The sequence below is a fragment of the Lathyrus oleraceus genome, chromosome 5 (genome assembly GCF_024323335.1).
Source record: "Lathyrus oleraceus cultivar Zhongwan6 chromosome 5, CAAS_Psat_ZW6_1.0, whole genome shotgun sequence".
NCBI lineage: Eukaryota > Viridiplantae > Streptophyta > Magnoliopsida > Fabales > Fabaceae > Lathyrus > Lathyrus oleraceus.
This window is the reverse complement of record NC_066583.1, coordinates 37,380,554-37,401,638: the sequence shown is the minus strand read 5'-3', so window position 1 is coordinate 37,401,638 and position 21,085 is coordinate 37,380,554. Positions and strand designations below refer to the sequence as shown.

Here is a 21,085-nt window from a genome sequence, read left to right as displayed (position 1 = left end):
AAAATGCCGAATCAAAAAATTTCGTATTAAATACGATCTTCTAGATCCTAATATCCCATTTTCAGAACAAAACCCATTATGGCAGAATGACCACAAAACCGGCCGTTGAAGTATTATGCTATTCCATCGCAAGTAGAACCACATAACAACATTGTTGCCCCTCCTATCAATTGAAACGATTTCGAGTTGAAACCGCTGTTATCAGCCGTTCAACAAAACCAATTTTCAGGTAGCCCTATAGACGACCCTAACTTACATTTGTCAGTGTTTGTGCAGTATGCAGACATAGTTAAAGCAAATGGTGTCAATCAAGAAGCGATTAGACTATGTCTTTTCCCTTTTTCCTTAAGGGATAGAGCTATAGTTTGGCTCCAGTCTCTACCTTCAAACTCAGTAACCACATGGGACGAGTTGAAAAAAGTCTTCTTAGCCCGATATTTTCCATCAAGAAAAACAGCTATGCGAAGAGCTCAAATCAACGAATTTAAGCAAAAAGATAATGAATCTCTTTTCGATGCTTGGGAAAGATACAAGGACATGATGCGACCTTCTCCACACCATGGACTTGAAGAATGGATGATTATCCATACCTTCTATAATGGTCTGTTGTATAAGACTAAGATGAACTTAAGTGTTGTTGTTGGCAGAGCTCTAATGGACAAACCTTATGACGAAGCTTATGAACTCATAGAGAACATGGCTCAAAATCATTTCCAATGGGGAGGTGAACGTGCTGCTGTAGAAAAACCAACTCCGAAAAGCGGAATGTACAAAGTCAACGGCATAGACCGCGTCAATGCTAAAGTGGATGCGCTTACTAAAAAGATCGAAGGCTTGACCATAACACCAGCAACTACCGTAGCTGCTATAACCCCAAACTGTGAATTATGTGGAACCCTGGGCACACTAATGTTGATTGTCAGTTATTGGCTGGTCTTCCCACCGACCAAATAAACTATACTCAAGAAAACCCATATTCAAACACTTACAATCCTGGTTGGAGGAACCATCCGAACTTTTCCTATAAAAATAATAATGCTTTGTTTCCACCAAACCCAACACCTGTTATTCCACCTGGCTATCCGAAAGGAACCCCTGTTGCTCCACAAGCACCTAGAAAGTCAAATTTGGAGATCATGATGGAAAAAATTTATGAATGCCCAAGCTCAACAAAATAAAGAATTTGCAAATCAAAATGCTCATACGAGTGAACTGATGAAACAATTGACAAATAAGTTTGATGTTATGGCTACCCATAACAAAATGTTAGAAACCTAAATCTCCCAAGTAGCCCAGCAACAAGTCGCAATAGCAGCTCCAGCTGGAGCATTTCCTGGTCAACCTCAACCAAACCCAAAAGGCCATGCTAACGCTATCAAACTTCAGAGTGGAACAGAATTATATGAACTAATCGACCCAAGAATCCAAAATTCGACCATGTGTCAAAATTCTGGTAAGGGAACCGAAAAGGTAAATGAACCAACCAATGATGGAAAGAAAAACGAAAGCAAAAAGGCAAAAGATAAAGAACCACCTTATGTGCCTCCGCCGCCATACAAACCACTTATCCCTTACCTCCAAAGAATTGTTAAGTCTAAAAATGAAGGACAATTCAAGAAATTCGTAGAACTTCTAAAGCAACTTAATATAACTATACCATTCACAGAAGCCATTACGCAAATTCCCTCATATGCTAAATTCCTTAAAGAGATTCTATCCAACAAGAAAAAAATTGAGGACAATGAAACTGTTATGCTTACTGCAGAGTGTAGCACTATCATTCAAAATAATATGCCTCCTAAACTGAAAGACCCTGGTAGCTTTTCCATACCATGTTTAATAAAAAAGTTTATCATAGACAAAGCTCTATTTGATTTAGGAGCCAGTGTTAGTTTAATGCCCTTATCCACATGCGAAAAACTCCATCTAGGAGAATTAAGACCAACAAAGATGTCTCTTCAACTAGCTGACCGTTCCATTAAATTTCCCGTAGGTATGCTAGAAAACGTTTTCGTTCATATAGGACAATTCTATATTCCTACCGACTTTGTAATAATGGATATAAAGGAGGATTCCCACATCCATATTATTTTAGGAAGACCCTTTTTAGCCACAGTCGGAGCCATCATAGATGTGAAGAAAGGAAGGCTAACATTTGAAGTTGGAGAAGAAAAAGTTGAATTTCTCTTAGCAAAATTCCTACAAGCACCAGCTATAGATGACTCATGTTGTTTCTTAGACGTCATCAACGAATATGTGAAATAAATGGAGAAGGAACCATCTAAGTATACCGAAATACTAAAGATTCCAACACCTCTTATATTCAAAGGCGATGATTGGCGGGATCCATATGTAGATGACAGTCTGAGAGAATGTCTAGCACTAACCCCAAATCCAATGACACGTCCCGAGAAACCCTCAATAGAACTCAAAACACTACCCAAAGATCTGAAAAATGCTCTTATTACCGCACCCATTATGAAACCATCTGATTGGAGTAAGGAATTTGAGATAATGTGTGATGCTAATAATTACGCTGTTGGCGCAGTCTTAGGACAAAGAGAAGATAAAAATCTCCATGCTATTTATTATGCAACTAAAACCTTAGACGATACGCAGATGAACTACGCCACCACAGAAAAAGAACTCCTAGTCGTTGTGTTCGCTTTAGATAAATTTTGTTCCTACTTAGTAGGAGCAAAAATAATTGTCTATACCGACCACGCCGCAATTAGGTACCTATTAAGTAAGAAGGATGCTAAACCGAGACTCTTAAGGTGGATTCTACTCTGACAAGAATTAGATCTAGAGATCAAAGATAATAAAGGCACCAAGAACACAGTAGCAGATCATCTCTCTAGGATTGAGGATCTAAAACCCGAACAAGTGCCCATAAATGACTATTTCCCCTACAATCGACTTGTAGCCCAATTAGAAAGTGAAAGCGAAACGATCAAATGCTCTTTAATACATAATGACACGGAAACTAATGAAGTTGTGGAATCTATTTACACCAAGACCACCCTGCCATGGTATGCTAACTTTGTCAACTACTTAGCCGCTAAAGTGCTTGCACCAGACCTAAAATACCAGCAAAAGAAGAAAGTTTTCCATGATCTTAAACATTATTATTGGGATGAACCACCACTTTTCAAGAGAGGCACCGATGGTATTTTCTGTCGATGTGTCCCTGAATCAGAAGTAAATGATATCATATCTCACTGCCACTCTGCATCCTATGGAGGTAAAGCAAGCACCTCGTAGACTTGTGCGAAGATATTACAATCTGGCCTCTTTTGGCCTAATCTATGGAAAGATGTCCACATCCCGATTAAAAATTGCGACTGGTGCCAATACACTGGCAATATCTCTAGACGCGATGAGATGCCACTAAAAGGTATCTTAGAATTAGAAGTCTTTGATGTCTGGGGTATAGATTTCATGGGTCACTTCCCATCTTCTTTTGGTAATAAATACATACTCGTTGCAGTTGATTACGTATCAAAATGGATCGAGGCAGTAACCTCTCCCACTAATGATAAACAAGTAGTGATTAAACTTTTCAAGAATCAAATCTTCCCTAAATTCACTGTACCAAGACTTGTGATTAGCGACGGAGGATCTCACTTCATTTCCAAAATCTTCGAAAGATTTTTGTTGAAATAGGGAGTCTGACACCGGGTAGCAATGCTATATCCCCCTCAAAAAGTGGGTAAGTTGAAGTTTCCAATAGATAAATAAAACAAATTTAGGAGAAAATCGTTGCAACCTCTAGGAAATATTGGTCTGCAAAACTTCATGAAGCTCTGTGGGCTTATAGGACAACTTCTATACATGCTCTGCAATCTGAAGTTGATTTCATCAAAGGAGAAGTCAACTCTCTTCGAGTGGATCTCCTCAGATTTATGGATGTTGTTAATGAGCAGTTCGATCATGTTTTCCAGCAAGTTCATTCCTTACAACGCTTTCTTGGACCAAAGTGATAGCTAGTATCGATCAATTGTGTTAAAGTTTCCGTATTTTCTAGTTTAGTATTTTAATTTTCATCGGTATTTTTCCCTTTGTTGTTAATTTTCAATTTGTGTTTACTTTATAGTCAATATATCGACGTGAACATGTGTTACTCCTACCTTTAATTAATGTACTTTCCATTTCAATCAACTATTTTATTTAATCACTTATTATGTTCATTCTTGCAAATTTCATGCTTCTTAATTATAGTTATTAATTTTAATTAATTGTTTTATAGTCTTAATCGGACTTACCTGCTGTAATATTTAGAAAAAGAGAAATTGTGAATTTTAGGTTAATGGTGTTCGCCATTATGCTAATGGCGTTCACCATTAGCTTCGAATTTAAAAGGCCCAACAATTTTGGCAGATGGCGTTCGCCATATGCCTAATGGCGATCGCCATATCAGGAAACCATAAAGTTTTCCTCTCTTTTCTTCTCCCTCATGCGCGTTTTTTAAAACCCTTCATTCAAATCCCTTGAACTTCCTACTCTAAACATTATTAACTCAAATCATTCAACTCTCAACCATTCCATTTCTTCCCAATCATTATAAATTCACAACCACCCACTTTCTAACTTCACAATCCTTTCCATTCACTATTCTCTTCTCAAACCACCATAACCTTTTCGATCTATTCCTTTTTCCTTCATTCAAAATGCCTCATAGAGAAGTTATACCAAGAAGAGAGATGAACTATATAGGAATTGCATTCGCCGAGGGAATCAATGTAGAGAATCAGAGGAGCAAATACCACAAACTCTTGAAGAGGGACATCTTAGCAACACAGTACCCCGATGATGCCTCTCTTCGTGATTTGGGTTTATCTAACAGTGTCCATTGGATGCTTAATAACTTAGGCATGTCTCACTTTCTTACTTTAACTAGTTTTACATATATTTGACTTACCTACGAGTTCTTAAGCTCTTTTCGGTACACCACCCCTATAGGAGGATCCCGTACCATTAGCACCGCAAAATTTAGGACGTTCAATAGAAATTACGCTATTAGCCAAGACCAACTGGCCGATCTATTTTCATTTCCTCATGGAGACAAGTTTGCATGCCAACACCCTTTAGAGAGTGAATGGGAATCCAACGCTCTCGACTTTTGGAAGCCACTAACGGGAAAAACCACCACTGACTGGGAAATCCTTAAAGCTACCGATATTCAAAACTTGACCATTCGGTATTTGCACCATATTTTAGCCATCACTATTTTTTGTCGAGAGAATACCGGAAACGTAAATTCTAGAGACCTTTTTCTTATTTATTGTGTCTTGTCTAAAACAAAAGTTAACCTGACACCATTCTTACTAGCACACTTCCAGTCAACCAGTGTTCGGACCGGGTGTCCTATTTGTGTTGGAGGGCTGATTACATCCATAACCCTTGCTTTAAACTTAAGCACGGAGTTGGCTACACTTGAGCTGTTGGAGACTCCTTTTGCCGACCTTGACTATTATCGTAGCATGCGCCTTATCAAGAACAAACCTGACGGAAAATATTTCCTGATGATTAGTAATCGAGAGGTTAAGAGAGTTATTTTACCTTGCACCGCACATATCAACGTGCGAATGAGCGCTAATTGGACTTTTGATCTTATCGCCCCTGAGCCCGATCATATGGAGCAAGATGCTCCCCATACTGGCACCCATGCACACACCACACATGCTTTCTCTAAATCTGTTGCAAGTACCTCATCCGGATATCATCCTCGCTAGGAGTATGACTACACCGCCATGAGGACAACTCTTGATGACGTCCTAAGTGAGCTTAGACATCAAAATGATGCCAATGCGGATTGTGATGTGCTACTTAGGCATATTCAGAGGCAACAGGAGGAGATAAGGGTCACCATTGATCAAATCAGAGAGACTCATCTTGACTTTGTTGAGCGGACCAAGCTCCAAATGGGTGACCTCATCGAGCAGATGACCAGAGTGCACTTGGAGGTGGCATGTATGAGGGAGTACATGCAGCATGTTCCCAATCCTGCATTCGGTAGAAGAGGTTTTGCGTGACACAGACGCCGCGAACAACATCATTGAGCCCCCTACTAGGTTGCACTACTCCTTTCTCTGCCTTGCACTGAAACATTAATGATAATGTTTGGTTCAAGTATGGGGGAGGAGCTTTACCGCTTTTCTATTATTTACTGTTTTATTTTCATTAGTTTCCTACTTAGTTATTTTTATCTTTTAGTTGAGTCATACATGTGTTGTCGAGTCCTATTGCGTGATATTTTTCTTTTGTTTGAAAATTCCCTTATATTTGACCCCCAATGCTAAAAAAAATTGTTCTGATTCAATGGCATGACACATCTTTCGTATAGTCTGTTTCTCATTTTAAGGCTTTGTTAGATAGACTTGGGAAAGTGTCGATAATATCGGTACCGTCCTAACATCCTAAATTCCCTAAGTATGCGACATTGATTTGAATAACCATTATGCCAAGACCTTAATTCCAAGTTTCTTTAAGTATCCCCTTGAGTAGGTTATACTACCAGTCAACACCATCCTAAAACACACAAGAGTAAGGAAGACGATGCAAATAAGTGTATGATCTCAAGCAAAAAAAATACATATAATGAATAAAATCTGTGATAAGATTTTTCCCTTCTAAGTTAGGTGATCCTCACCCGATCATTTAGCCCAACGGTACGAACTCTTAAAAATTCAGTTGATACTTAAGCAAAACTTTCTAGGTAAGTGCGAAAAAGTTGAAAACGAGATCATAGTCACTAACAGGTTCACCTGCCTTGAATGTGTATGGATAACGAGCTTAATGTGATTGCACTAGAATGAAAAAGAGGTTGAAAAAGAACAAAGAATATAGGTTAAGTTATAATGGCATGATTCGAATGGTTTTGCAGAGGGGGAGTTTTTGTCCGTGAAATGCGGATGTGTCTCACTACGACATCCTTGTTATTGGTATTTAGTACCTATTTATCTAGAATTAGCCTAGCAGTCTCATACTATTTAGAGTATCGTCGTGCCTATGTTTCAGACATTGTACTTAACTGTTTATCATGTGCATTGGGTGATTGATTGAGGACAAGCAACAATCTAAGTGTTAGGGAATTTGATAACGAGAAATCGTATCGTGTTTTTAGGCTCATTTCACATGTTATCTGTCTATGTTTATGCATTTTATCGCATTTTACTTCAGTTTTATTTGTTTTGCAATTGCTATCCGATTTCATTGGAGATTTGGAAGCCTCGCGAAAAAGGAGCAAAAAAGCAGCAAAAAAGGAGCAAAAGAGTTGGTTTTGACCATTCTGAGTAGATGACGTTCGCCACCTTCTAGATGGAGATCGCCATCCCCATTACCAGCCACGTCACTTAAGTATGGAATAAATGGAGTTTGCCATTCCCCTAATGGCGTTTTCTATTATCACGCAGTAACAGAACTTCACTAGTGGGCAGTTCTGGACCGTTTTTCCTCTACCTATTTTCCCTCCACTTTCCTTGCATAATCAAACGAAGTTAGAAGGACGCAAAACCTCAATAAATAGGACTATGAGAGGTGTTTCAAGATATCCAAGTTGTGCAGAAGCTCTTCCGAATCGCATTTTAGTATTAAGCATAAATTTACTTGTAAAAGTGACAATAACTCACATCGAGAGATTGTCACACTTGTTTTTCTTTATTTCATTGTACTCTTGGATCAAGAACAAGCCTGCCTGCATTTTCAATTCAATTCAAGTTCCCGTTTTCTTTAATTTCAGGTTTTCTTTTTACCGCTTTTAATATTTGTATGTTTTACTATTTTTATTACTTGCATGCCATGTTGTTCTTAGTTTTAAATGCCTTAATCATGTCTCACTCAATTAATACCATGCCTTGCTAAATTACCTTGAGCCCGACGTATGAGGACCGTCGTTACCGACGGGACTCGGTAGAAATAATAGGCACGAATATATGATTTAATCATGTTCTGGCTTTAGTTTCCAATTATATGTTTTTATCTTTTTGGCACGAGAGTGTGGAACAAATCAAGGTTTAGTCTGATAGCGCGAGAGTGTGAGGAAGGAACCAGATAGTGGAAACTATGCATCGATCCTAAAAACAGCGAGAGCGCTTTAGACATCGTTTAGGATCTCATTTACTTTCAAAATCCGCTTTCTAATTAGAACGGGCGAGCGAGAGTAAAATCCTGTGGTTAGGAGGTGTGATCTTTATCAATAGCTCGAGAGTGTGAGACGCGACCTAAGCCCTTAGGAACGTAGAATCCATATTTTAGACTTGTTTTTATCATAACGTTTAAACCGTTAGAAATTAGTATTTTTATTCCCGTTCATTACCTTATACCCTTTATCCTTAGCTTTGCACTGCAACAATAGATGACATTAGTTTGACTATTAGTCTTTGTGGATTCGATAATCTTTCAAAACTACACTATAGGTTGTGCACTTGCAGTCATCATCCGACAAACACGTCTGGTCGCGATCAATCATCATCAACCTCGCGCTTTTCTCTCTCTCTCATTCTTCTTCTTTCATTTTTTTCCAGATCTTCCTTCAACTCCATCTCTCTCATTTCTCAAACATGGCTCACGAAATAAAAACCAAAGTTGCTCATAAAAATGCAAGGAATACAATGGTACGATAAGTTTCAGCTAACACTCAAAGATAAGGACACATGAAGGCCAAAACCAGACCTGAAACCATAGGTTTTATGCAACATAAATTCACATAAATAGTAAGATAAATGACATGTAAGCTAATCCTCAATCTTAACACAATAAATGCTACATGTTTGCTTCAGAAATCAAATGAAAATGATGCATGTATATTGAGTTTCAAAATCTAGAATATACCTATTGGAGCAAGGTCCAATTCCTCTTCAACACTACTTCCAGCTACTGTTTTATGCTTCTCCTAATTCTTATGAGTTCCCAGAAGATGATTGGAACCCTTAGTTTGCAAAATGCACGAGCCAAATGAGAGAATGAAGGTTAAGGTTGAAAAGCTCTCAAGAATGAAGTTTTCCTTGGAAAGCTTGGTGTGTGGATAGCTGAAGCCTTGCCCTATATTTATAGTGATCCTTGAGGGTCTTAGAAGCCTCACATATCATAAAATAATCATGTACTTTTCTGGCTTGCTTGGTTGGTTGGGTTTTGCACAAAATACCAAGTGTGAAGCATGACAAAAGTGTGAAGTGCATGAAGTGTTTTGCCTTGATTTTTCTGAAGCATATGGGATGACTTGAGGTTTAGAGTTGGTGTATATCTGAACCAAATCCATTTGGGAGCTAGATGGTACTAATTGTTGGATTTGAAGTCACTTTACATAAGTGGAAGTGTGACCTTTATGCCAAAAATGGAATGATTTAATGTGTAATGGCTTAGTTGCTTGGATAATGGCTCAAAAGTGTGTGTAATCTTATAATTAGAGTGAGATTTGGAAGTAAGAAGGACATGTACTTGGAGATACTACAAATTTTCTTGAGTTTGCAAGGCAACTTTGGCTTGTAACTTGACTTATGAACCACTTCATGATGCTATCTTCCCAAATTCAATTCTCTTAGCTCAAGCATGGGAAATTCTTTCTCTTGGTCGTTTTGGAAATATAGAATCATGATCTACAACTTTCATGTTGAGAATTTTTCTTGAATTAATTAGGATCTTGGTAAAAAATTGACATACAGTTGGTCATTTGATTAGGTCAGCATGCTAAAAATTTCACTGTGTTTTATTACTTGAGAAACAAATGAATCCTCCATTTCATGGCCCCATATCTCTTCATCCATACATTTTTTGTGGTTTCATCACCTAGGAAAAAGTTGAATTATGAAGCAAGACCTTTAATTTGATCATTGGATCAAAAAAAATGGCGGCTTAGATCACAAGTTATGGCCTTGGAAAGTTGGGTACTTGGACATGGTTTTTAGGGACTTGGTAAAAATTTCAAATTCTCCATCTTTGCCCTTTTTGCAAGTAATCTTGATTTTCTTGATTAAACTTGATCAAATGAATTCATTGATCATATTTTCATGATCCTTGACCTGAAAAGTCCATAGTTGACCAAAAATCTTAAAAGTCCAACTTTGACTTTAGACATCTATTGACTTATTCATCAATTGTGTTCAAAACTTTCATCTGTTCATGAACCTAACTTCTTGAGCCATTTGAATTATATGAGTGGGTTACAAGGATACATTTGAGGACCTTGGATCATGCCTCAAGCCATAGTATCATGCTTTGGTCAAAGAGTCAACATTAAGCTGACTTTGACCCCAAACCCTAATTTGGAGTGCCAAATGAATTGTTTGCTGATGAACTTGAATTGAGGTGAGTACAAACTTTGATTGTTGATTGAGGGAGACTATTGATCACCTTTATATATTTATGATCACACTAATCCTTGATTGATACATCCCTTGAACTTCTTGATGCCAAAACCCTAACTTGCAAACAAAGCAAAGTAAAACATATATATTTTTGTATTTTTGTGGGGTTAGCAAAGCATAAGGATATACACAAAAGTGTTTGATGACCTTGATGTTATGAAAAAGGATACAAATGGTAAGGTATATTAGGGGTGAAAATTAGGGTATTACAGCTGCCCCTATTTAAGATTCCTCCATCCGGAGATATGAAGGTTGAAATCTTCGTCTCGACGAGATTGGAGAGACTTAAATATTAAAATGCATACTTTTTTACCCTAAGATACCACAATGATGCTTACGGTATGATATGAATGCAAGAATCTGAATTTCATGGGTAATGATGCCACAGGAGACACACTACTGCTGGAGAAACCAAGCAGAGAGAAGAGGGACTAACCTTGGGGAATAACACCAAAGGCTAAAAAACTGGGGAAATGTTTAAATTACTGGGGGTAAAATTAACACTCCACCGGGTGACGAGAGCATAAGTTCTGATAATTGAATGACAACCAACTTCCAATATTGGAAAAGGGATCCAATTTCTTCTTTAATAAGCTTTCATTTGGGAAAAGGGTGGTCACTAAATGGGATATGTGAACCAACGACTCCACCGGGGATCTTCAAAACAAATTTCTCAAGTAAAGAGAAAATAGCATCATCTGAAAGGAATCTCGTCAAACTTCTCTAGCGAGAATTTTCCGGAGAGATAGCCATTTGATGAGAGGATGATTTTTGATAACAGAATTACTGGGGAAATTGCCATTATCCATAGTTAACTTCACTCTGGGGAAGATAAAAAAATCTCGTAACAAATTATCTCAAATAAGGAGAAAAGCAAAAGTGATAATTTTTGACAAACTTCTATGACGATATTTTTCCGGAGAGATAGCCATTTGACGGAAGAGTAATTAATATGTTGATAAACTTCAATTGGGGAATGGACAAACTTCTCAGAGAAGAGACTGCCATTTTTCATTCAGAATGAAACAAGCTTCTTAAATAAGAGACAGCCACTTGTCGTCGAATAATAAACTTCAACCATGATTCAGATTGTATGCCACAAATGGGTTTCCATTTCTTATTTAATCAAGTATTCCACTTGAAAAGGGTAAATAAACTTCAACAAACTATTCAGGTTGTATGCCGCAAACGAGTCTCTGTCTCTTCTTTAATCAAGTATTCCCATTGAAAATGGTAAAAGAGCTCTAACAAACTTCTTTTACGGGAATTTTCCGGAGAGATAATCATTTGGTGAAAAGACCTCACTGGGGATAAACAAACTTCTTGGAAAAGACTTCCATTTGTCATTCAAAATGAAACAAGCTTCTCAAATAAAGAGACCGCCACTTGTTGTCGAATAAATTTCCACACGATTCAGGTTGTATGTCACAAATGGGTTTCAATTTCTTCTTTAATCAAGTCTTCTACTTGAAAAGGGTAAGTAAACTTCAACAAACGATTCGGGTTGTATGCCATGAACGAGTCTCGGTTTCTTCTTTAATCAAGACTTCCTCTTGAAAAGGGAAAATGAACTCTAACAAACTTCTCTGACGAGAATTTTCAAGAGAGATAAGCATATGTTGATAACCTCAATGGGGAAATGCGTAATTGTCTTCCACAATCTTCTATGACAAAATTTTCCGAAGAGATAGCCATTTAATGAAAGACCATACTGATGGTAGACAAACTTCTCGAAAAAGAGACTGTCATTTGTCATCCAAAACAAAACAAGTTTCTCAAATAAAGAAACCGCCACTTGTTGTAGAGTAATAAACTTCAAAACAAAATTCTCTAACGAGAATTTTTTGAAGAGATAACCATTTGATGGAAGAATAACGAAGTTGATATGTGTGCTAACTTCACTGGGAAGATACAAACTTCTCGGAAAAGAGACTGTCATTTGTCATTCGAAACAAAATCAGGGAACAAAACAAGCTTCTCAAATAAAGAGACTGCCATTTATTGTTAGGTAGGGATTTCAAAGCGTGTGTTACAAGAACACTGCTGGGGAAAAAAGTTCGTCTTTGATGGGGAACCATAAACAAGTTTTTCACGGGGGATCGAAGTATTTGGAGGTAAAAAATAAATGTACCACCAATCTAGGTTTTTACAGCCTAGAGAGATTCAATATTAGATCTGTCAGAGATCAGGTTCAATCCAAGAATAAACTGGAGAGAGATAGTCAAACAAGACTCTTCTCAGTGAGGAATGATCTCAAACTGAGATTTATCCTATCCAACTATGAAAATGAGAGCTAAAACAAAATCTTCCACGAGGAATAAACTCCGTGGGGATTTAGAAAGGGTATACACTTTCTACTTAAGGTCGATGACTCTACTGAAGAGAGGAAATATATATCACTTGGGGGATAAGTGCAGCCAAGTTAAGTAAAGAAACATAGGGGATGCAATCAGAATATGAATTATGAATTTAATTTTGCATGATGTATATGCATGTGAGAATATGTGTTATGTTTATGCTGATAAAATAGGAAATAGAAGATGAACTGGAGATGAAATAAACATCTCAGTATAAATGAACACTCGACTAATCTCAACAGGATGGAAACCTCACTGGAGATGAAGCAATAAGTCGTTAATGGAGTAAATTTTGCCTTTAAGCTCAGTCTTCTCTGAAGATACTAACATAATGATGCCAAATGGAGGGAAGGTCTCCTAAAGAAGCAAGAACCATCCCCTGTTGCAATTCCATTGGGGATAATAAAGAATTATTTTAAGAAAGCATCGAGATATGCACATCATGATCCAACCTTTTACAGGATTACTGTTGACATTCCTTCTTATGATCATAAATTAAAAGAAACACACGCACACTTCTTAAAAGCAAGAACAAAATATTTTTTAAATTTTTTGTTTCAAGAATTTTTTTTCCATCAAAAGTAAAAAAAAATCATTTTGCAAGAAGGAAGTAAAATAAGAGTTGCAAACAAATGGATAAAGTCTCGAATTTTATTGAAGGAATGGTAGTCCGTAAATGGCAAGACTCCATAGATCATTTACAAAGATGAAAAATGGTAAATACAAGAAAATGCTAAATTAAAATGAAATGGCCACTATTCTCCCTATTAACTTTGAAATCCAGTGTGTTTGATTGAGAAAACATTGATGGGCGAGGTCGCTTTAAGTTGATCAAGTCTGGCCTGATGCAATTCTTTGCCATAATCCCTAACTTTTGCCTAGATTTCCCATTGTGGGTGTCAATCTACTAGGATAATCATTTTTTGTTTATGTCTCTAACTTTTGCCTGGACCGCCCTTTATGGGCACAACATCACAAATTGAGATAAAGTACAAGTGGAGTGTCACAAGACAAGTATCATAACCATGATATGTAGTTATCAAGTAAAGTTATGACAAAAGGAAAATATTCAAAACATGGATCATATGAACATGGTATGGACAAAGTAAAACCCTAAGTGGATCATTATGCATATAAGTCAAACAAGAGGCAAGAACATGTTAGGGACAAGTTTAGGCCTAAACCCTAATCATGACATGAATAAGAAACAATCAAGTGGAAACCATAATTAACTCCTAGCCATTCATTCAAACATGTTTTCAAGGTGAATCAATTTAAACATGTTAAGGATAATAACCAACACTTAACAGAGTGTGCTATGATCATGCAAGCTTTCAACATCAAGAACAACCAAGAAATAAACCAAAGGAATCAATTAGCAGCCTTAAAAAACACTTAAAAGTACATGTTTTCCATCAAACAAAAAGTGGTGAAATAAATAATATTTTTGGGATTTTTTGTATCATCATAAAATAGACATTCTCATGAACACATGGCAAAAAGAATGAGTCAAAAATGTTAATGGGTCATAAAGTTATGGGTTTTTTAAAGTTGTGAAGAAAAGTGAAAATTAACAAGTAATAAGAAAATACACACATTGCATTGGCCAGGTTCGAACTCACACCCTTGGGGTCCCATGCACTTGGTGAAAAATAAAAAAAAATAAAAGGGCTCGGGCAAGGGGGATTCGAACCCCACACTTTTTGGTTACAAGTGACTTGAGGCTCGTGCTTCTACCACTGGGATGGTGATACATCTGTTAATTAAAATACAAACATTAGTATATATTATTAAACACGTTCCATTTGAATTTTTCAATGCCACCTCAATATCATCATCAACCTCACGCTTCTTTCTCTCTCTCTCTCTCTCTCTCTCTCATTCTTCTTCTTTCATTTTTTTCCAGATCTTCCATCAATTTTATCTCTCTCATTTCTCAACCATTTTTCACGAAATAAAGACCAAAGTTTCTCAAAAAATGCAAGGAATACAATGGTACAATAAGTTTTAGCTAACACTCAAAGATGATGACACACGAAGGACAAAACCAGACCGAAACCCTAGGTTGAAGCATGGCAAAAATGTGAAGTGCATGGAGTGTTTTGCCTTGCTTTTTCTGATGCATAGGGGATAACTTGAGGTTTAGAGTTATTGTGTATCTGAACCAAAGCCATTTGGGAGCTCAATGGTACTAATTGTTTGATTAAAGTCACTTTACATAAGTGGAAGTGTGACCTTTATGCCAAAAATGGAATGATTCAATGTGTAATGGCTTAGTTGCTTGGATAATGACTCAAAAGTGTGTGTAATCTTATAATTAGAGTGAGATTTAGAAGCAAGAAGTACATGTACTTGGAGATCTTGCATATTTTCTTGAGTTTGCAAGGCAACTTTGACTTGTAACTTGACCTATGAGCCATTTCATGATGCTATCTTCCCAAATTCGATTCTCTTAGCTCAAGCATGTGAAATTTTTGCTTTTGGACATTTTGGAAATATGGAATCATGATCTAAAACTTTAATGTTAATCATTTTGATTGAATCAATTTGGATATTGGATAAAAATTGGCATAAAGTTGTTCATTTGATTAGGTCAGCATGCTGAAAATTTCACTAAGTGTTTTATTACTTCAGAAACAAATGAATCCTCCATTTCATGGCCCCATATCTCCTCATCCATGCATTTTTTGGGGTTTCATCACCTGTGAAAAAGTTGAAGTATGAAGCAAGACCTTTAATTTGATCATTGGAGCAAATAAAATGGTGGTTTAGATCACAAGTTATGGCTTTGGAAACTTTGATACTTGGACATGGTTTTTAAGGACTTAGTAAAAATTTCAAATTCTCCATTTTCCCCTTTTGCAAGTAATCTTGATTTTCTTGATTAAACTTGATAAAATGACTTCATTGATCATATTTTCATGATCATTTACCTGAAAAGTCCAAAGTTGACCAAAAATCTTAAAAGTCCAACTTTGACTTTAGACATCTATTGACTTATTCATCAATTGTGTTCAAAACTTTCATCTGTTCATGAACCTAACTTCTTGAGCCATTTGAATTATATGAGTGGGTTACAAGGACACATTTGAGGACCTTGGATCATGCCTCAAGCCATAGTATCATGCTTTGGTCAAAGAGTCAACATTAAACCGACTTTGACCAAAAACCCTAATTTGGAGTGCCAAATGAATTGTGTCTTGATGAACTTGAATTGAGGTGAGTACAAACTTTGATTGTTGATTGAGGGAGACTCTTGGTCACCTTGAGATATTTATGATCACACTAAGCCTTGATTGATCCATCCCTTGAATTTCTTGATGCCAAAACCCTAACTTGCAAACAAAGCAAATCAAGTGATTTTTTTTTGTATTTTTGTGGGGTTAGAAAAGCATAAGGATATACACAAAAGTATTTGATGACCTTGATGTTATGCAAATGATATAAATGGTAAGGGATCTTAGGGGTGAAAATTAGGGTATTATAAGTGGTGTTTAAACTAAAGGAGAAGGATAATGGTGTTTAAACTAAAGGAGAAGGATAATGGTGTTTAAACTGGGAAATTGGTAAAATGGTATTTAAACCGGATAAAGAAGATATGGATGGTGTCTAAACCAATAAAAGAAGTAAGGGTGGTGTTTAAACCGATAAAATAGGGAAGAATGGTGTTTAAATCGTAGGATCAGTGTGTAAACTGGAAAGATGGTGTTTAAACCTAAGAAACGGTGTTTAAACCGGGGGAGTGATGTTTAAACCAAAGAGAAAGAAAAGTGGCATTTGAACCAAAGAGATGAGATAAAGTTAGTTTGAGTGAGCAAGGTAGCTTGTTGTAGTGTTGAAGCAAAAGACTTGTCAATTGTTTGAATTGAATTACACTAAATCCTATGAACAAAGAGTCGGTCCAATCAGTCAAAGAGGATATAAAGTTTCATATATTCTTGACGTTCAGCTTGGCATACATGTGTGATTTATGTGTCTTTTGTTATGAATAGTTAGACTGTTACAATTTTTTTAATCACTTCGTTCTTATAGACTTTGAGATGTGGAGCGACACGAATATTATAATCTACATAAAAAAAAATTATGATTTAAATATGTAAATTATTTTTGAAAGTTGGCAAATTTTTTATTTTTGTCTTTGTATTTTTTTTCCAATAATTCATATATGTTAAAAAAAATTGATGTTCGTCTCTAACATTAAAATCGAATAATTTTTTTTACATGTGGATTTTAACGTTATGGACATAAAGAGGTTTTGGTTTTACCTTCTGACTTTCGTCCGATTTTGTAGTTTTTGTACAACCAAAGCTTTTCTTTCCATTTCTGCTAACTCCATAGATCAGAGAAGCCATTTTGCTTATATTTATGCTTTTAGCTAGAAAGTACTAGAATTCTCTGTCATATGTAATGACACAATTAGTACTAGGAGCTTCTGAGAATATTTCCTCCTCTAGGTTTGAAATTTGCTTTTCAAAGCAGAGTTGTTACTTTCTAAAGAAATACTTTTTCATTTAGAGAGGAAATATCTTTCTCAAGCTTACTACAAGTTTCAGTTGCAACTACTTGGACTTGTTTAAGGTCCTTGTATTTACTCTAAAGACTCTGGTACTTTTCGAGCATTTCGGAGAGATATGATTCAAGATCAGACCAAGATAGGTTAGAAAATACCTCTTCATAATCAGAGTTGGATTATGATTCTGACAACACCTTGTCTTTTGGGTTTTCAGAACCTTCTGGAACAACTGTTGTTGCCATCAATGCCACATTGGCTTGTTGCTCATCAAAATCTTCTTCTTCTGATTCAGAGTCGTCCTATGTAGCCATCAACCCTTTATTTCCTTTAGAAGCATTCTTCTTAGGCATATGCCATTTTTCAGCTTAGGACAATCATTTTTGTAGTGGCCTGGCTCCTTGCACTTAAAGTAGATAACATCTTTTCTAGAACCTTGCTTATTTTGCCTAAACGAAGAATCAAAACAACCAACAGTCGTTTTGGTTCCTCTGAATTTCCCTTGACCGTTATGCATGCGCTTCTAGAGTCTATTGACTCTCTTTGAAATCAGAGACAACTCATCATCATCTTCTAAGCCTTCATCAAAAAAAAATTATTCTTCCTCAACTTGATAAGATTTTGTCTTCTCAGGCTTAGACTTTAAGGCAATAGATTTACCTCACTTATGAGGTTCATCTTCCTCGAGCTCAATCTCGTGGATTCTTAAAGAACTTACAAGTGCTTCAAGAATTATACTGTTAAGATCCTTTGCCATCTTTAAAGCAGTTACCATAGGTCTCCTTTTTTTAGGAAGACTTCTAATAATCTTCTTGACGTGGTCAGCTATAAAGTATCCTTTGTCCAGAACTTTCAGTCCTGCAACAAGCATCTAAAACCTTGAGAACATAGTCTCAATTGTTTCATCATCTTCCATTTTGAATGCCTCATACTTCTGGATTAAGGCCAAGGCCTTTGTCTCCTTTACTTTAGCATTCCCTTCAAGAGTCATCCTCAAAGAGTCGAAAATAGATTTGGCAGAATCTTTGTTTGTTATCTTCTCATACTCAGTATAAGAGATAACATTTAGCAATATAGTTCTGGCCTTATGATGATTTTTAAAATTTTTCTTCTATTGATTAGTCATAACACTTCTTGCTATATTATTTCCTTCAACATTAACTGGGTGAACATAGCCATCGACTACAAGATCTCAGAGATTAACATCATAACCAAGAAAGAAACTTTATATTCATCTTTCCAATAATCAAATTTATCACCATAAAAGATTGGTGGTTTTTCACTGTAGTGATCTCTCTCTTTGTTGTTGACAACGTTAACAACGACCATTGTCTCTCACACAAACTGGATCGATACTGAACACGGCGAAATCTTGATAAATCTTTTACCACAACCAGAACCAGAGCTCTGATACCAATTGAAGGTGAAAAACACAAGAAATATGGGTTTAAGTTAGGTTTTACAAAACAAAAGCTTTCTCCAAAACAAGAACACCACTTAAATAGTTAATAACAAGGAGATAAAAACACAAGTAATTTTATCCTGGCTCGCTTGAAACTCAAAGTTACTCCAGTCCACCCGCCAAGGTGATTTTTCCTTATACACAAGGACTTAATCCACTATAATCAATAGATTATAATAATCACAAAGAATAACCTTCTTTGTCTTCTCAAGGATCCGACTATACCCTAGTTGTTAGAACAAGATTTCGTGTGTGTTTTGTTTGCAAAAGTTTTTATTATCTATGAAAACAACTCAAACCCCCCTTTCTTGTTTTTCTCTACCTTCACTAGTCTCCTTAAGGACTCACAAAGAGTAACCTTCTTTGTTTTATTAAGGATTCGACTATACCCTAGTCTCCTTAAGGAATAAAAAACAGTTTGAATAATATTTTGTATGTTACAAGCACTACAACAAAAATGGGTTTAGGCAACAACGAAAAACCGCCCCTTAAAGGTATAAAACAGTTGCTTAATGCTTTAGGGGATGGTTTATCAAGCGTGGAATAAACAGCCGTTGCTTATTCCATTAGAGCGCGGTTTTTTGATTTCCACCCACGATTTCTGAACACCATCGCCTAAAATATCAAAGTCCACGGTTTTAGGTGAACTTTTAAGCTGCGGTTTTCAAGTAGCAACGTAAAATAACTGTCCCCAAAACATGTGAAAAGGCAACGGTTATAATAACCAACAGATGTAAACCGTAGCTTAATCTATAATTTCATTTACACAACACACATAACCGCGCCTAAAACAAAGGAATATACTACGGTTTTTGATAAACAACGCATAAAAAACGTTGTCTATAGATTGAAAAACAAATCACATTTATATATAACGTTAGACTTTGAAAGATATAATTAGTATAGAATTTCCCTGTTGTGCACTTTAGACTTTGAAAGATATAATTAGTATAGAATTTTTCTGTTCATTTATATGGTGATAAATTTGTGATCATATACCTTCACATTATTCTAATAGATTATTTTTCAATATTATTAGAAGAAGCACATTTATAAATTGAAAACATATATAAATCTGAAGTATTAATAAGATGAAGTGTAATCAACTCTTTGAAATGCAAAAAATACAAATATTTTCAAAATAAATCCAAGCAATATAAGTTATAGCTAGTTGGCTTATGTAACTCCATAAAACAAAACATAATCGTCAATATTTAAATCAATGACGGTCTTTATCATATTCATTGTGTTGAGTTTCATGAGAATCATCATCTTGAATATTATCATATTGAAGATCATTATCATCTTGATCATATTGAAGATCATCATCATCTTGATCATATTGAAGATCATCATCATCTTGATCATATTGAAGATCATCATCTTGTTCATCTTGAGGATCATCTTTGTTTCTAACCTATAAATATGAAGAATTTCTTTTATATATTATTCAAAAACAAAGTTAGAATAATCAAAGCGGCATATGCAAGGCTTCAAATGACTCAACATCCATGCAATAATGATTCAATTCAAACAATTGATAGTTATATATTACTCACTAACGAAGTTTGCACGCTTAGAATTCAAACTCGAATCTATAAAATTTATACATGAATCTTACCATCTAAACCAACATACAATGATAATTTTTAAAAAACATAATGAAAATGTGCATGGTAACATATGTTCACAATGTTTAACCTAGCTAGCATGAATATATACTAACTTAATGAGTAACTTATAAAACTAACACCGCATATTTAAAAAATTAAACAACTATAAAATAACAACTCAACACTTAATAAAATAAATGTTGATTTTTATTAATGTCAAGTATAGTACCTTTTGATGAGTAGGAGCATATGTTGATGTCGATGAGCATGGTGTTGAAATATTATCATTGTGCAAAGCTTCTCTCATCTTATCATCTACTTCCTCTTCACTTAAATGTGGATTTTGTTGCATATACATGCTTTTCAAAAGTGCCTCCATTGCTCCCATCTTTTGCGACATGTCAAAAATCTTACCATCATATTGCATTTTCATTAAAGAAATTTCTTCATTTTTTTCAACAATGATGGTGTGACAGTTCTTACATAACATCTCACTCTACCGGACTTTTCAATTCCAAACAATTATTGAAATGCTTGTGTTCCAGCTTCAACTGAGTTTTCAATAGATTCTTGAAGTTTATCCTAATATTTTAAATTATTAGTTTTGAACAAAATTAAAACCACATGTGTATTTATAATGAATATTATAATTTAACTTACAATAGCAAATTGGGTTTCCCCATCCACTTGTTTTCCCTTGCGACTTTTTCGAGTTTCAATAAACATTTCAGCTTGAGTGACTTCTTCTCCATCCTTTTTTGCTCGCTACATGATTATTC

At 35.8% G+C, this 21,085-nt stretch overlaps 2 protein-coding genes across 2 annotated transcripts; one reads left to right on the top strand and one right to left on the bottom strand.

Moving 5' to 3' along the window:
• Positions 1–1,437: 1,437 nt before the first annotated feature.
• On the top strand, positions 1,438–2,265 carry LOC127078606 (uncharacterized). The gene has a single exon (XM_051019046.1). It carries the CDS (start codon positions 1,438–1,440, stop codon positions 2,263–2,265), a length of 828 nt encoding a protein of 275 aa, XP_050875003.1.
• A 17,647-nt stretch (positions 2,266–19,912) lies between these two features.
• On the bottom strand, positions 19,913–20,733 carry LOC127078605 (uncharacterized). The gene is made up of 4 exons (XM_051019045.1): positions 20,536–20,733; positions 20,416–20,439; positions 20,315–20,317; positions 19,913–20,110 (listed from the first exon to the last, which is right to left on the bottom strand). Exons 1-4 carry the CDS (start codon positions 20,731–20,733, stop codon positions 19,913–19,915), a joined length of 423 nt encoding a protein of 140 aa, XP_050875002.1.
• Between the last annotated feature and the right edge of the window lie 352 nt (positions 20,734–21,085).

Bases quoted from the DNA above. Each gene is read 5' to 3' on its own strand.
- LOC127078606 (XM_051019046.1), top strand. From the start codon at position 1,438: ATGTGTCAAAATTCTGGTAAGGGAACCGAAAAGGTAAATGAACCAACC.
- LOC127078605 (XM_051019045.1), bottom strand. From the start codon at position 20,733: ATGCAATATGATGGTAAGATTTTTGACATGTCGCAAAAGATGGGAGCA. The intron at 20,440-20,535 runs GTACTATACTTG...ATGCGGTGTTAG, and splicing joins ATGCTCCTACTCATCAAAAG to TTTTATAAGTTACTCATTAA.